This window comes from Loxodonta africana, chromosome 2 (genome assembly GCF_030014295.1).
Source record: "Loxodonta africana isolate mLoxAfr1 chromosome 2, mLoxAfr1.hap2, whole genome shotgun sequence".
Classification (NCBI taxonomy): Eukaryota; Metazoa; Chordata; class Mammalia; order Proboscidea; family Elephantidae; genus Loxodonta; species Loxodonta africana.
Genome location: NC_087343.1, coordinates 233,113,685 through 233,129,505, shown reverse-complemented (window position 1 = coordinate 233,129,505; position 15,821 = coordinate 233,113,685). Strand labels below are relative to the sequence as shown.

The 15,821-nt window shown below is 48.7% G+C and overlaps 1 protein-coding gene across 5 annotated transcripts in view; it reads right to left on the bottom strand.

The window, feature by feature from the left end:
• Positions 1-491: 491 nt before the first annotated feature.
• Positions 492-15,821, bottom strand: part of LOC135230415 (uncharacterized) — a 66,096-nt gene continuing 50,766 nt past the window's right edge. For all 5 annotated transcript variants that reach the window (XM_064279672.1, XM_064279670.1, XM_064279673.1 and 2 more), the window contains 4 exons: positions 11,469-11,567; positions 10,477-10,544; positions 6,878-8,877; positions 492-6,632 (listed from right to left, as the gene is read on the bottom strand). In XM_064279672.1, the coding sequence (XP_064135742.1) occupies positions 6,034-6,632; positions 6,878-6,962 (684 nt within the window). In that variant the 5' untranslated portion in view covers positions 6,963-8,877; positions 10,477-10,544; positions 11,469-11,567 and the 3' untranslated portion in view covers positions 492-6,033. The remainder of the gene's footprint in view (positions 6,633-6,877; positions 8,878-10,476; positions 10,545-11,468; positions 11,568-15,821) is intronic.

Sequence of the window (15,821 nt, the reverse complement as noted above, 5' to 3'; positions counted from 1 at the left end):
TCTTGCCCCTGGGCTGGTAGGCCCATTTAGTCTGGTATACATGGTTGAGCTACGTGTATTATTGTTTGTTTTATGCATCTATCTAATCTTTGGTTGAAGGGTGAACCTCAGGAGTGACTTCAGTACTGAGTTAAAAGAGTGTCTGGGGGCTATACTCTCATGGTTTCTCCTGTTTCTGTCAGACCAGTAAGTCTGGTCTTTTTTTGTGAGTTAGAATTTTGTTCTCCATTTTTCTCCAGCTCTCTTGGACCCCTGTTAGAATATTTGGTGATGGTGGCCAGGCACCATCTGGTTCTGCTGGAAAAATAAAAATATTTTTTAAAGGTAGTTTATTTGATATTTATATTTTCTTTTCAAAATATGAAAGTGTAGTACTTGGACCAGCAGCATCAGCACTACTTTGTTATAAGAGAAGGTTCTCAGTTCCCACCCCAGGCCCCACGTCACTGCTTTGAGCTGAATGCAGGAGTTACCTGCACTGATGAGTTTGGTATAAGTACAATCAGGAGAGGCTAAGGCCATTTACTGTTAGGTAGGGTGAGGGGTTAGAAGTGGTCTGCTCTTCCAGTTAGAAGTTTTGAGGATGAAAAATAATTCTTGACATTTTGAAGTGAGTTTGTGTTAAAACAGATTTTCTGGGGTAGGTGGAGCCCCTAACCAAAAACAAAACCCAGTGCCGTTGAGTCGATTCTGACTCATAGCGACCCTATAGGTCAGAGTAGAACTGCCCCATAGAGTTTCCAAGGAGCGCCTGGAGGATTTGAACTCCCAACCCTTTGGTTAGCAGCTGTAGCACTTAACGGTTACGCCACCAGAGTTTCTGGTGGAGCCCCTACTAGGTATAAATTCCAACTCCACTTTTATAATGGCACTCAATAGTGTATGTATAGAATAATATTCGGAGTCCTGGTGCCCCATTGCTTGAGAGCTCAGCTGCCAACTGGAAGATTGGCTGTTGGAATCCACCAATCCACTTTGGAAACCCTATGGGGCAGTGACACCCTGTCCTATAGTGTAATTGTGAGTCGGAATCAACTTGACAGCAAGTTAACATAACATTTATCATGTGCCAGGCTTGTTTTAAGTTCTCACGAATTACTGAATTTGGCCCTTTCTGCAACCCTCAGAGGTGGTGAGTCTGCTATTAACCTCAGTTTAAAAATGGGGCAGCTGAGATACAGAGGTTGTTTGCTCAGGGTCACACCTCTAAAAAGTAGCGAAGCCAGGATTTGGAATATAGTCCATCTGGCTCCAGAAACCAAGCTCTTAACCATTACACTACACTGCCTAGGTATAAAATGTATAAATGAATAAATATTCATGTATTGGAGGTGTGTATGCAAATATTTTTATTGATGAGGAACATGATCAAAAAAATTTGGAGACCACTATCCTAGAGGATATAAGCTCAATCTCTAGTGTGACATAAAACACCTTTTGTGATCTGGCCACAACCAATCTCTCTGACCCCACCTGTTGCTCTTCTCCCTTGAAACCTGTGTTCTGACTTCTGCCATATTGAACGAGCATCCTGGCAGCTCACTGAATTCCCAATTACTTCTCTTATCTCCTACTCCTCCTTGAATTTAGGAACTCTGCCTGCCCTTCTCAATCCCCAGCTTCTCCACTTTCCCTCATTGCCCCTAACCCAATGCCAAGGCCAGCCCAAGTATCCTCTGTACACTCCCAGCATTCTCTGTATGCTTCTCCATGACCCTTGTTTCACTAATTTGTAACTATCTATTCACTTGTTTGTCTACCACCCTAGACTGCAGTGTTCTATTTTGTTAGTTTCTTATGTCTAGCATCTAGTGTAAGGTCTGACATATAGTAGGTGATGTTCATATGAATGAATGAAATACTGATGAAAGAGAAAGCAGCCATTGCCCTGAGTTGCTCTTCGACCTGTTATTTGTATAATGGCCACCAGAGGGGGTTAGATGAACAGGGTCAAGTGAACACCACACATTTAGAAGAATTAGGGGCCAAACTTAGAGATCTGAATTACAGGGAAAGGAATAATGGTGAACGTGAGGGTGGTAATGGTAGTGGTGACAGGTTTTGTAATGGAGGTGGTGATGCTGATGATGTCGTTATTGAGAGTAATGGGGGTGGTTTTGGTGGCACGGGGCTCACTGATGATGGTGGTAAAATTGATGGTAAGAGTGATGGTGATGATGGTACTGGTAATGACGGTGGTGATGAGTTGTGTAAGGGAGGTGGTGAAAGTGGTGGTGGGTAGCATGGTGATGGTGGTGACAGTAGGTGGTGCGATGCTGCTGGTGGGTTGTATGATGGAAGTGGTGATGGTGATTATGGTGAGGATTATGGTTGGTCGTGTGATGGTGGTGGTGGAAATGGTAGTATTGGTGTTGGTGATGGTGGTGACAGTGGTAGTAGAAGTGGTGGTGGTGGGTTGTATGGTGGAGATGGTGATGGTTATGGTGATGGAGGTAGTGGTCGTGGTAGTAGTGATGGTTGGTGCCGATGTTGGCCATGGTGGGTTGTGATAAGATACATTCAATTCCTTCTCTGACAGGAGACCCCTGAGTTTCTTGTGTAACTTGTACAAATCTTCCTTACACTTCTGCATGCTACAAGAGGAGCTGCTTTCCTATTAAAATACAAATGTCTTATTCATGGCCTACATCTGCATAGCAAAACTGGATGTCAAGATCTGCTCAAATATGACTTGGTAGCTTCATTTCTTGAAGAAGAGGGAAAAACTAGTGGTGGTCTACTCACTACACAATTTTGTTAACCACAATAAACTGTATATAGTTTCCATTTCGTTGTATGGGTTCAGACGTTCCTTGTGAAACCTGTACTTGTCCCAAGAAAGACTCGAGTAAATGAACCTCTTCAGGCATTGAAGGTGGGGGCCTGGGAAGGAAGGACCTAACTGACAACTATATAGTAAGGAGTTTGATGCCCTGGGTGACAAGAAATCCTTCCCTCAACTTTACCCTGCACTCCCAGAATGAACGTGCATATAGGCCACCTTTCCTGTATCTCTTGCTTTAACTCCCTTTCATTGATTGCCTACTATGTGCCAGGCATCGTTCTGCGTGCTTCACCAATATTGCAATGTAATCCTCAACAATAGTGATGTGAGGAAGACAGTATTAGTCCCATTGTAAAGCTGAGGAAACCAAGGGTCAGAGAGGGGCAGTAATTTCCTGAAGATCTCACAGCTAATAAGTGGGAAAGGTCCTACACATATTACTATGCCTCTCTTCATTATTCCAGTTCAGCAGATCACAGGACGAAACACCCAGCAATGATAATTTCAATCCACAATGGTGTTTAGGGCAATAAGGGGTTTTGTCTGCACTAAAGGCCCAATGCAGAAACAAGGGTCCCTGGTAAAAGACAAGGAGTCACCACTCATTAATGTGAGTTCTTTGGCTCATGCAGAGAAGTCTGTCACAAACCACTTTCCCGTACCTCCTTGACTCCAATTCTCCAATCATGTTCCTTCCAAGTCCCTGCCTATCCAGCCAAACCATCGTCCACAGCCCATGAATCAGTGTACAATTGCATATCTGGTCATTTATCCTTCCAAGCAAGGTGAACAACCAGGTGCACTGCTTGAAGTTTTGCCATTGGGAAGATATCCCTTCACCACTGTCCTTCAGGGAAGTCCCAGAAATGGGCTGCAGCACTGCCGCTGTGCACATTCAAGTGGTTCCTACATATTATGCAGAACGGTCAATGCGCCAGACACGAGTTTTCTCTTCCTCAGGCAACTGATCAAGAGGCACTCCCAGTGAGGCCATAGGTGTAGCCTGGGAGAGGGCAGGTAATATGACAGGAGTGAGGACCATGAGCATTTGGACCATTTCCTTATGCAAATTACTTGAGTGTTCAGGTCATGTTCAGGCCCTGTATCGTATATACCTCTTCCAGTTAATGATGGAGTGCTGCTGTGCACATCCAGCTTTATGGTTCTATGGGTCAGACAACACCCAATTCATGATGGGCAACTCAGGACACATGGTCATTTGGTGGCACATGGTTAAGATTTCAGTCTCTACTAAGACCCAGTAACAAGACAAAAGCTGTTTCACAAGAGGAGAGTAGTTATCTGTGGAGGATGGCAGGGCTTTGCTCCAAAATCCTAAGGATCTGCACTGTGATTCACCAATAGGAGCCTGCCAAAGACCCCAGATAACATTGTTATTTGCAAGTGACTCTTCAAGCATCATTTCATTAGCTGGATCATATGGCTCAAGTGGCAGAACAGCTTGCACATCAGTCTGAACCTCTTGCAAGGTCTTCTCTTGTTCTGGGCCCACTCAAAACTAGCGGTTTTTCAAGACATTTGATAAATAGGCTGGAGTAGCACACCCAAATGAGGGGTATGTTGCTTCCAAAATACAAAGATGTCCAGCAGGGGCTGTGCCTTCTTTTTAGTTGTAGGAGAGGCCAGATACATCAACTTATCCTTCACTTTACAAGGAACATCTTGACATGCCCACACCACTGGAGCCCTAGAAAGTTCACTGAGGAGGAAGACAACTGAATTTTTTGGGAATAATTCCTACCAGGCAAATATTCTACCAGTAACTGCAGAGTCATTGATACTTCTTTCTTACTATGTCCAATCAGCATAATGTCATCAATGTAATGGACCAGTGTGACATACTGTGGAAATGAAGGGCGATAAAGTTCCCTATGGATTAAATTATGACATAGGGCTAGAGAGTTGATATACCTCTGAGATAAGACAGTGAAGGTGTACTACTGGCCTTGCCAGCTGAAGGCAAACTGCTTCTGGTGGTCCTTCAAAACAGGAATGGAGAAAAATACATTGGCCAGATTAATGGCTGCATACCCCAGAAAATGTGTTAATTTGCAGGTCACGTTCCCAAGGAAATGCCTCTTCCAACTGATTGGCTGCTCACATCAGATTATAAAATGGAGTATGATTACATAATGTCTGCCAAACCCCTGAGAACCATGGCCTACCCAACTCGACACATAACATTAACCATCACAGTGGTGATGAAAATGTTCTGAAGGAGATACTGATGATGGTGAATAGGATTGTGAAAGTACATAAAGCCACTATATTACACACTTGCAAGCTGTTACAGCAAAACTTTAATGAGAAATCTACCAGTTAAAATACTATAAACTATACAGAATAAATTGAGCTGGGAAAATACTACAACAAAACCAAGAACTACCCACTCAGGTGAGGAGAAATAAGGGTCTGCTTCTGGAGCAGATGTCCCCTGGTTGTCAATAAGGAGTTGCCGTGGAGGAGGTTCAGCAACTAGTTCGGCCTCTGGTGCCCCAGACTGAGCTGGAGATGGAGGACTTAATGGTGTATGGGGCTCCAGTGTCGGAAAAGGAGCTGGATCAATATCAGCTGTTTATCTGGGAGTCAGTTGGAAGTGGCCCAGGATGGAAATCCGCCCCTCCAGCTGGCCCTTCATCTAGTGTCGGTGATGAAAAAGGAGAAGGAAGACCTGTGCCAGTGAAGCTTGATTTTGGTGCAAGAGTGGGTTCAACATCAGTAGGTGGTACAGGAGCAGGTTTTGGATGTATCCCAGGATAAGACTCTGACCCTTCAGCTGGCTCTTCATCTGGTGCCAGTGAAGCAGCTCGTGATGGTGGTCTAAGGAGCTCCAGTGTTAGTCCAGGAGCATGATCAACCTCACCAAGTGGTCCAGGAGCCCATTATGGTGTTGGCCGAGGAAGAGAATCCGATCTTCCAGCAGGCTCTCTGTCTGCTCAACTTGCTGATGGAGGACCTGTTGATGTATCCAGCTCCAATGTTGCTGCAAGAACAGAATGTAACTCATGAAGTTTTCCTTCAACGTGTTCTGGAAGTCGCCCAGGGTAAAAATCCAGCTCTCCATGTGGTGGCAGCGCTGGAGCTGGTGATGCTCGATTGAGTTTCAGTGTCCGTTCAGTACCAGGATCCATATCACCAGGTTGTCCATTCTCTGGCTGTGCAGGTGGCCCAGGTTAAGAATCCGAAAGTCCATGGGATTATCCCTCTGCTGCCACAGCTGAAGCTCGTCATGGAACAACTTGGTGCTCCACGGAGCTTCTGTGTTGGAGCAGGAGCAGGATCGACATCAGCTGGTGGTCCAGGTTCCGGTTGTGGAAGTAGCCCAGGATGGGAATACACCTCTCCATCCTGTTGTCCATATGATGCTGGTGATGGAGCTGGAGGAGGGCCTGGGCTACATTGAGCCCTGGTGTTGGAGCAGGAGCAGGATTGACAGTAGCCAGTGGTCCAGGAGCTGCCTCTGAAGGTGGCCCAGGATAAGACTCTGACCCTCCAGCTGGCTCTTCATCTGGTTCCAGTGCAGGTACTGGTGATGAAATAGCTAGTGTGGTATGGAGCTCCAGTGTTGTAGCAGGAGTAGGCTTGACATTAGCCAGTGGTGTGGGAGCCAGTTCTGGAGGTGACCCTGGATGCAGACCCACCCCTCCAGCTGGCTCTCCATCTGGTGCCGGTACTGGAGCTGGGGATGTAATAGGTGGTGTGCTGTGGAGCTCCGGTGCCAGTACAGGAGCAGAATATACCCCAGGACATGGTGCAGGAGCCAGTTCTTGGGGCAAAGATGGATCTTGAGCTACTTTTACAACTTGCCCTGGCCTTCGCTCTGGAGCTACAAGAGGAGAAATGTTCACCAATATGACTGCCTTTCCTCATGCCTTTCTAATGATGAAAAACATCTCACTGCCATCAAGAGAAGCCCATTCCCAAGATTTCCACCCCAGGAAGTCTTCCCAGACTGTGGTCCACCAGAGGAGGGTCTGAGGTTACTCTGCGCTATAGGTCAACCCCAGCCTCTGGTGGTCTTCCCATGTCCCCCTCACAAGCTCACATGCAGGCATGCCCAGTCCTCCTCACCCTCCAGCTCTGTCTCAGTGACCTCCATTTGATCCAGCTGGGCCAAGAGAAGTTGGGCACGGTGCTCCAGATGTGAGCCTGGCATGTTCACCTGCACATACTCCACCGCAAGCTTTAGGCAGGGGAATTATGGGGGCTGATTGAAATCCTCTGAGTATTCCTTCAGCATTGTGCGCAGGATAAAAGAGGTGGCACTAGGGGTGGGTGGTGAAAAGCAGGGTCTCAGGCCTGGCTTTTCCCGACACACTGCCCTCCCAGGGCACCCCTGCAAAGGGCGCTTATGTCTGCCCATCCCTCCAAAGGTCAGCACCACCCTGCATCACACCCTCTGGCTGTCCTGAAAGTGGCAGGCCTGGTCACTGAGCAGGGGGCTAGCACACAGCCTCCGTCCCAGGGAGCTCTCCATCAACGGTCTGACCAACTCTCCCTCCTCGGGGAGCCTGAATTACATCCCTTTCTCTCCGCTGGCCCTCTCCCCACTGGACAGTAACCCTCTAAGGGCACGGAGATGTGTGTCTGCATGTTCTTCTCACAGCCTGGCACACACTAGTGCTCCAGGATTATCTCATGCTGGGCGACACATGGAGGCCGTCCCCTGCCCCAGCTGCCTAGGCCCTCAGGCCCCTCTTCTGGAGAGTGTGCACCAGCATGCTGCCTGATTCTCTGCACACGTATGATCGTCTCTTCTCCCATGGACACTGTTCTCCCCTGGGACAGGGGCCCCACATGGCAGCTGAGCATCCACAACTGGGGATCGAGATTCAGGAGCAGGTTTCTCTCCCTCCCACCCCGCATCTCCTATTTTGGGCCCCCAATATTGGGGGGGGAAGTGGAAATGTGAGGGGATTGTGCGGGGATGGGTTCTCTCAGGGGCCTCTCTGAGGCTCCAGCCTCCCCTCTGCTCCCCAGAATGCCCAGGTTCCACCCCTAGCTCTCTATGACTGCCTATCTCCTGCAGGAGGTGCTTCTAAACTCATTCCTGTAGTGGAATCCAGATGTGTGAGGTCCAGAATCTGCCCAGCCCCAATCCAGACACAGGTCCCGTACAGCCTCCACCCTTCTGAATAGACAGGAGCCCCTCTTTGTCCACCCAAAGTCCACTCAGCCTTTCAGCTGGTCTTGGGGTTCAGCATCCTGGGCAGAATACGGGTGGTTACATCCATACCTAGAGGTGGCGTGCGGGTGTCACATCTAATGCACTGTGGACACTACCTGCTTAAAATGTCTGGTGTTCCTGTCTGACTCCCCGACTAGAATGGAGGCCTAGGAGGGCAGGGTTTCCTATCTGCTTTGTCTACTAAACGATGCTAAGTGCCTATAACAGTGTCTGCAACAGTAGGGGCTTCGTAGAAAACTGGTGAATGGGTGAACCCAAGCAGCACCTTCCCAGGTATCTGAGAATCCTGGGACCCTTCTACCAGCCTCCAAGATCCCCGTTCTGGCAATACCAAGGACAAGGACCCATTAAATGGAATCTCAACCTCCCCCTTACAAATGGGAAATAGGTTTGCTCAAGGGCACATGGTGAGTGAGGGCTGAGGCAGATATTTTCTTTATGGGGGAGAAGAAAATAATAAATGTGAACATCCCAGCCCCTCCAAAATGCTTTACTAAAGAGCTAGGCTTCAGTACACACTTTCCATGGCTTGTCCCACGGGGTCCTGACAGTAATTCTAGCTGATTTGTCCTTTACCAACCCACTTCTCAGTGGAGCAAACAGGCTCTGAGTGGTGAAGTGACATTCTGCAGACTCACAACTGGTAGGGGACAGAGTCTCCACTGGGCTGTGGGGGGCGTGGCACTCACTTTTGGAGCAGCTGGTCTAGGACCTGCTGGGTGGTGGCATAGGTTCTATAGGTTCCCAGGAAGGTTCTGAGGTAGGAGAAGTTACCCTTTAGGAATGTGAGCACCAGGTGGTCCACCAGCTTCTCCAGTGAGCCTGCCCTGAAGGTTTTCATCACCTGGGCCTCATCCAGGCCCTCATCAGAACCACAGACACACTGGGGTGGGACAGAGGAGGGACATATTGTCAGAGGCAGCCTCATGAACCACCAGGAGGGTCGGAGGCCCAGAGCTCAGACCAGGCTCTCCCTCTCCCTCAGTGACCTGTGGCAGGAGGCGGGACACAAGTGCCTTCAGCAGAAAACAGGGCTCAGCTTTCCAAGCACAGTTGGAGGTGGAGAGATGATTACAAACATTAGGAACCTGAAGTTATTTTGTTAACTAAGTAACCATGGTATCTTCCTGGAGGAAGAGCAGTGTCCCAGTGAGTCCTCACAAAACACCCCATTCCACAGATGAGAAAACAGAGGCTTGGTGATGTCTAGTGTCTCTTCAAAGTCACCTGGCCAGCCCCCAGAACTGTCCAACACTAGGGCTCTGCGATGTTCCCTCTGTGCTGCGTGAGGCCTGCTCTGCTCCTGACTCAGAGGGGAACATCTAGTGCAAGCTCACTCCTTCCCGGCTGGAGACAGTGCACAGAGCGAACACACCCATGAGATAAGCAAGACACGGATATTTCTTTCTGTACATCATGGGGTTTTTGAGAACTTGAGGCTATGGAGTACCCAGATCCAGCCAAGGGTGAGAGCCTGGAGATCCTGGGGTGGGAGAAAGACCCCCACAGGATCCAGGATCCGAACAAATGACTCAGGAAGAGTGAATCTGAATGGCCAGCAAAGGACTGAAAGGGGCTCGGCTTCTCAGGGCCAACAAGCACCTCAAAGCCACCCTGCAGTTCCATTGGCCACCCTGACAGCAGATTGGCAAAATGGAAAAGAACCCTAATAGCCGGAACTGGCTTGATATAGGGACACAGCCATTGTCACAGACTGTTGGGCCACAGGACTGTGGCTGCCGTTTGGGAAGGAGTCTGGCTCTAGTGATCCTAACTTGAAATGTGCACATCCTTCCCCCAGCATGCCACTCCTGGAAGTCTGTTTTGGGTGGGTCTGTGTATGAGAACACATGTAAGCATTCCTGTAGCCCTGCTGAAAGGGCAGCACAAGGAATCAGTCCAGGGCCAGCAGCCGGAGAGGCTCAGTCACTGTGGGGACAAGCCTCCCTTCTGGAACATTCTGTAGTAAGGACACAGCTCCTGAACTGGACGGGTCACCTGATGTGTTTCTTGAGCTTGCAGGTGGCAGAAAAAGATGTGTCGTAGCCTGGGCCCTGAACTTTAGGGTAAAAGAAGCCTGCTAAGCGTGACGATGTGTGAGGCTGGGAGAAGGTATGGAAGGACAGTCCAGCCGACTGCTGCCCAGGGCCCTGGGATTGGAAGTTAAACACTAAAACAGCAGCAACATGCAAAAAGATCCATGGGCTTATGTGAAAGGACGTCAGTATAAAAAACTCCTTTCTGATATTTCTACAAATATGAGAAAAGAGACTTTGTAGCTGGCCAGGGCAGGGAGGGCAATGGCAAGCGGGTAGGAGGACAGGAAAGGGTGGTGGTCAATTTCATTGAGAGGGGACTGGGGGCCCTCAAGAGGGAAAGTCCTGGGAGAGAACTGGGGTCTCCAGGGCAGTGTCTGGGCCCCAGGCACCCTCTGGTCATCTAGGTTCCCACCCAGGGACCCACTCCCCTCCCTCGCACTTACCAGCCCTTCCTGGACCCTGGCTGGGTGATGCCATTCTCCTTTTCCTTGGGGATCTTCTGTACCTGGTTCTGGAGAGACAGTGGTGGCAGTGGCCCCAGAGGCATCAAGGGCCCCTCTGAGCCACCATCTTCACTTTCTGCCCCTTCAGGCCCTTGTGCCCCCTGGGTCTTGGAGGAGCTCCCAGTTTCCTATCTGTCACCATGTGATGAGTGGGTCAGCCTAGGGGTGCACCATCCGGCCCCAGCCAAGCCCATGGATAGAAAAATCAACCTCTGAGTTTTGCAGCAGGATCTGGGAGAAGCCGGACTAGCATAGGCTAAGCAGTGGCTCAGGCAATTCCAGTAGTTAGGACTGTGATTTGACTGCCCCACTCAGGCGAGCTGCATCTCAGAGAAGCCCCAGGTGAGAGTGCTGACGCAGCCTGTGACCCCGACAGTCCCTCCCTAAAGCCCTGGTCTGAACTGGGACCTCTGGGCAGACTTAGGTTCCAGAGAGTTCTATGTGATCAGTGGGGTTGGGGCAGGGACTTGAAGGAGGTCTCCGCCTTGATGCCCCAGCTCCCAGTCTCCAAGGCACCCAACCTGATGGACTAGGCCCGGCCACCACCCCATTCCAGGTCAGACCCAGCCCCATGAACCCAGTGATGGTGAGGGGCTGTGGGGCTGGAGCTTGGGGTTGCCTCAAGCAACAGCACCATTTTCATCATCCTCATCATCACTTCTCCCCTCCCAAATCTTGCCAGATCAAATGGCCCTGCTTCTCTGACTCCCACCCACCTCTCTCCCAAAGGGACCCTGCCTTATCCAACAACTTTCTGCCTCATTAGTTCTGTCCACATTTCCTCCCTGCCCCCATTACCAGGGACCCCATGAGGACAAGGGCTGGCATGGCCTGGGGGATGGTATGACCTGGGGGAGGGGTGTGGGGCTGCCCAGGTGGGATCACAGTGGTGGCCTGGCTTGGACTGGCTGCTCTGGGCCACCCTGTGTTACCTTCGGGTTCCTTTTGGAAAGTGGCCAGAGCCTTTGGGGGTGGGATATGAGACCATGTCTCAGGCTTCGGGACAGGGTCGAACTCCTGGGTTTCTCAAGCTTCGGTTCAACAGGGGATGAGAAACAACAAGAAAACATGTTCTCAGTTTGAACGTCTCCACTCAACTGAGCTGGGTAGGGGGCTTTGTTTACGATGTGGGTGCCTGGTTACCAGGGTTCCAAGTTCTACGTACTCTGGTGTCAAGGAAGTGAGGTCATGTTCTAGGTCCCCTGACCTGGGCCCTACCTCAGATGAGACCTCCCCAAAGTCTCCTCTGGGCTGCTGATTGCTCACCTCTCCCCATGCCATCTCCATAACTGTACACAGTGACACCAACACAGCCCTCTCCCATTCCCCCACAGAACCTGGGGAGGGCCTGGGTGCAGCAGACAGATCTGGGTTCAGACACAGCTCATCCCTCTTAAGCAGTGTGCAATCCTAGACAAGTCTCTGTGCTTCTCAGAGCCTCCCCATTCCCCCCATCCACACGGTGGGCATCATTCTAGCATCTTCTTCTTAGGGACATTAGCAAGTGTTTGTGAGATAAGAACCCGTGGGCTGATGTTGCATTTAGCTAATCAGGGGCAGATTATTCAATAGGCAAGGTAAGTACAGGGCTTACTGGTTACCAGATCAACTGTAATGAACATTTTCACATTTTTTCACCACATCAAAGACTCTGCTTCTAAGTATGGCTGGCATCTGTCTCTCTCCCAACCCCACAGAACCTTCCTACAGAATCAAAGCCTCTTTTTCCATTTACAATCCCTGATGGGGGCAGATGACCCAGTAAGCAAGGTAGGCACAAGTTTACCTGTGCTTACTTACTAATCTGTAGTGAACAGTTTCACATAGGCTTCACCACATCAAGGTGTGGTGTTCACCACACTTACCTTGCCTTTTGGAATATCTGCCCCTGTAGCTAATGCACAAGCTCAGAGATGGAAGAATTTCAAGCAGGAGCGGGAAGCAGCATGCATGGAGTACACCTTCAAACAGGGCTGGGTTCTGGTGCTGTGATCTTGGGAAAGTCACTTCCCCTCTTGGCCTAACTGCACTAGTACCATTTACATCTTCTATTTTTTTAAGTGAAGAAAACAGAAATATTTGATGCACACATACAAGGAAGAAATACTCATAACAATTATAGTCCTCATTTCTGCAACTCATCAAGTGGTCATAACTGGTATTTAAAACTACCTTCTTCTACCACCCCTTCTGTTTTCCCTTTACCCTCAGCAAGCACCTCAACTGATTATAGTTCTTTGCCTGGTGGGGTGAATCATACCTTCATTTCTGAATGGTCTGGGCTATTAGCAATCATGTCAGAATTGGGTTGCTGTAGTTTTCCATTGCCTTTAATCACAGGGCATGGTAGTACTACGAGATGTCCTAAGGGATCTCCTGTATTCCAGAAACCCTCTTCTTTACCTTTATTATGCAATATCACTCTGATTTCCCCTTGGTAATCAGGATCAATCACACCAGCCAATATGGTAACCCCTTTCTTTGCCTGCTGATCCAGAGGCCAAGGAGCTCAAAGTGACTAGGTGGCATTCTTAACTTCCAGTTCAATCAGTGTTTTGTCTCCTGCTGGGATCATTCCTCACTTTGAAACTAAGATCCCTTGGGTCTTGGGGATAAGATCCCTTGGGTCTTGGGGATAAGATCCCTTGTGTCTTGGGGATAGGAAGCAAAAATTTTGCAAGTGAGTCACTAGGGGTAATAGGGAATGGTGCCACTTCTGTTTCCATCCCTTGATTCCTGGACTCATGAATCCTGGCTATGGGAGAAACAAGTTTCTGTGGAGGATGGCAGGGCTTTTTTCCAAAATCCTAAGGGTCTGCACTGTGATTCACCAACAGGAGACTGCCAAAGATCCCAAACAGCATCTCTATCTGCCATGGACACTTCCAAAAGCATTGGATCTGCCAGATCTCATGGCCCAAGTGGCAGAAAAGCCTGGACATCAGCCTGAACCTGCTGCAAGGCCTTCCCTTGTTCTGGGCCCCACTCAAAACTAGCAGCTTTTCGAGTCACTTAATAGGCTAGAATAGCACACCCAAATGAGGGATATGTTGCCTCCAAAATCCAAAGTGGCCCAACAGGTGCTCTGCCTCCTTTTTAGTTGTGGGAGGGGCCAGATACATCAACTTTTCCTTCACTTTGCAAGGAATATCTTGACAGGCCCCATACCACTGGAGCCCTAGAAGTTTCACTGAGGTATAGAGGAAATGAATTTTGGTTGGAATAATTTCCTACCCTTTAGCATACAAATGTCTTACCAATAAGTTTAGCATCATTGATACTTATTTCTTACTAGGTCCAATCAGCATAATGTCATCAATGTAATGGACGAGGGTGATGTCTTGTGGAAGGGCAAGGAGATCAAGATCTGTGATGGTTAAGATTGTGTGTTAACTTGGCTGGGCCATGATTCTCAGTGTTTTGGCAGTCCTATAATGTTGTGATCACTTCTCTATTGAGATTTAATACGTGATCAGCCCCATGATGGGATCTGCTGTTAGTAGCCAATCAGTTGAAGGGAGCTTCCTTGGGCATGTAGCCTGCATCGAGTGTGGGCAGACATTCAGAAAGGGCTCGGGGGCTTTTGCTCGTTCTGGACTCTGCAGCTGGCTGCCATTTGTCTAACCTCCAGTTCTTGGGACTTGAGCTAGCAGCTTACCTGTGGTCTTCCTGCCAATCTTGAGATTTGCCCATTTTCACAGACTGTGAGCAAGAGCCCTGCTCTCTGGCCTGCCAATCTTAGGTTTACAGCTCCTGTGCCTATGTGAATCAGAGGGCTCTTTCCTGACCCATGGACTTGGGAGATTCTCATCTCTACAACTGCCAGAAATTCAGGCCGGTTTCAGAAGAGGGCGTGGAACCAGGGGTATCACTGCAGATGTCAGATGGATCCTGGCTGAAAGCAGGGAATACCAGAAGGATGTTTACCTCTGTTTTATTGACTATGCAAAGGCATTTGACTGTGTGGATCATAACAAACTATGGATAACATTGAGAAGAATGGGAATTCCAGAACACTTAATTGTGCTCGTGAGGAACCTTTACATAGATCAAGAGGCAGTTGTTTGGACAGAACGAGGGGATACTGATTGGTTTAAAGTCAGGAAAGGGGTGCATCAGGGTTGTATTCTCTCACCCAAAACCACTATTTAATCTGTATGCCGAACAAATAATACAAGAAGCTGGACTATATGAAGAAGAACGGGGCATCAGGATTGGAGGAAGACTCATTAACAACCTGCATTATGCAGATGACACAACCTTGCTTCTTGAAAGTGAAGAGGACTTGGAGCACTTACTGATGAAGATCAAAGACTACAGCCTTCCGTATGGATCGTGCCTCAACATAAAGAAAACAAAAATCCTCACAACTGGACCAATAAGCAACACCATGATAAACGGAGAAAAGATTGAAGTTGTCAAGGATTTCATTTTACTTGGATCCACAATCAACAGCCATGGCAGGAAAGTCAAGAAATCAAAAGACGCGTTGCATTGGGCAAATCTGCTGCAAAGGACCTCTTCAAAGTGTTGAAGACCAAAGATGTCACCCTGAAGACTGAGGTGCGCCTGACTCAAGCCATGGTACTTTCAATCGCATCATATGCATGTGAAAGCTTGACAATGAATAAGGAAGACTGAAGAAGAGTTGATGCCTTTGAATTGTGGTGTTGGCGAAGAATATTGAATATACCATGGACTGCCAAAAGAACGAACAAATCCATCTTGGAAGAAGTGCGGCCAGAATACTCCTTAGAGGCAAGGATGGCGAGACTGTGTCTTACATACTTTGGACATGTTGTCAGGAGGGACCAGTCCCTGCAGAAGAACATTATGCTTGGCAGAGTACAGGGTCAGCGGAAAAGAGGAAGACCCTCAACGAGGTGGATTGACACAGTGGCTGCAACAATGAGCTCAAGCATAACGATTGTAAGGATGGTGCAGGACCGGGCAGTGTTTCTTTCTGTTGTGCATAGGGTCGCTATGAGTTGGAGCCGACTCGATGGCACCTAACAACAACACTACAACAACTGCATGAGCAATACACCTTCAGTTCCCTACCTCATGGCTACAACTCTCCAGCCATACGTCATAATTTACACTGCAGGGAACTTTATCACCTTTCCCTTCCACAAGACATCACATGGGTCCATTACACTGACTGGACCTAGTAAGGAAGACGTGTCACTGACTCTGGACTTACTGGTAAAATGGTTGCATGCTATAGGGCGGGAAATTAATCCCACAAAAATTCAGGGATTATTCTAGGGGTGAAATTTCTAGGG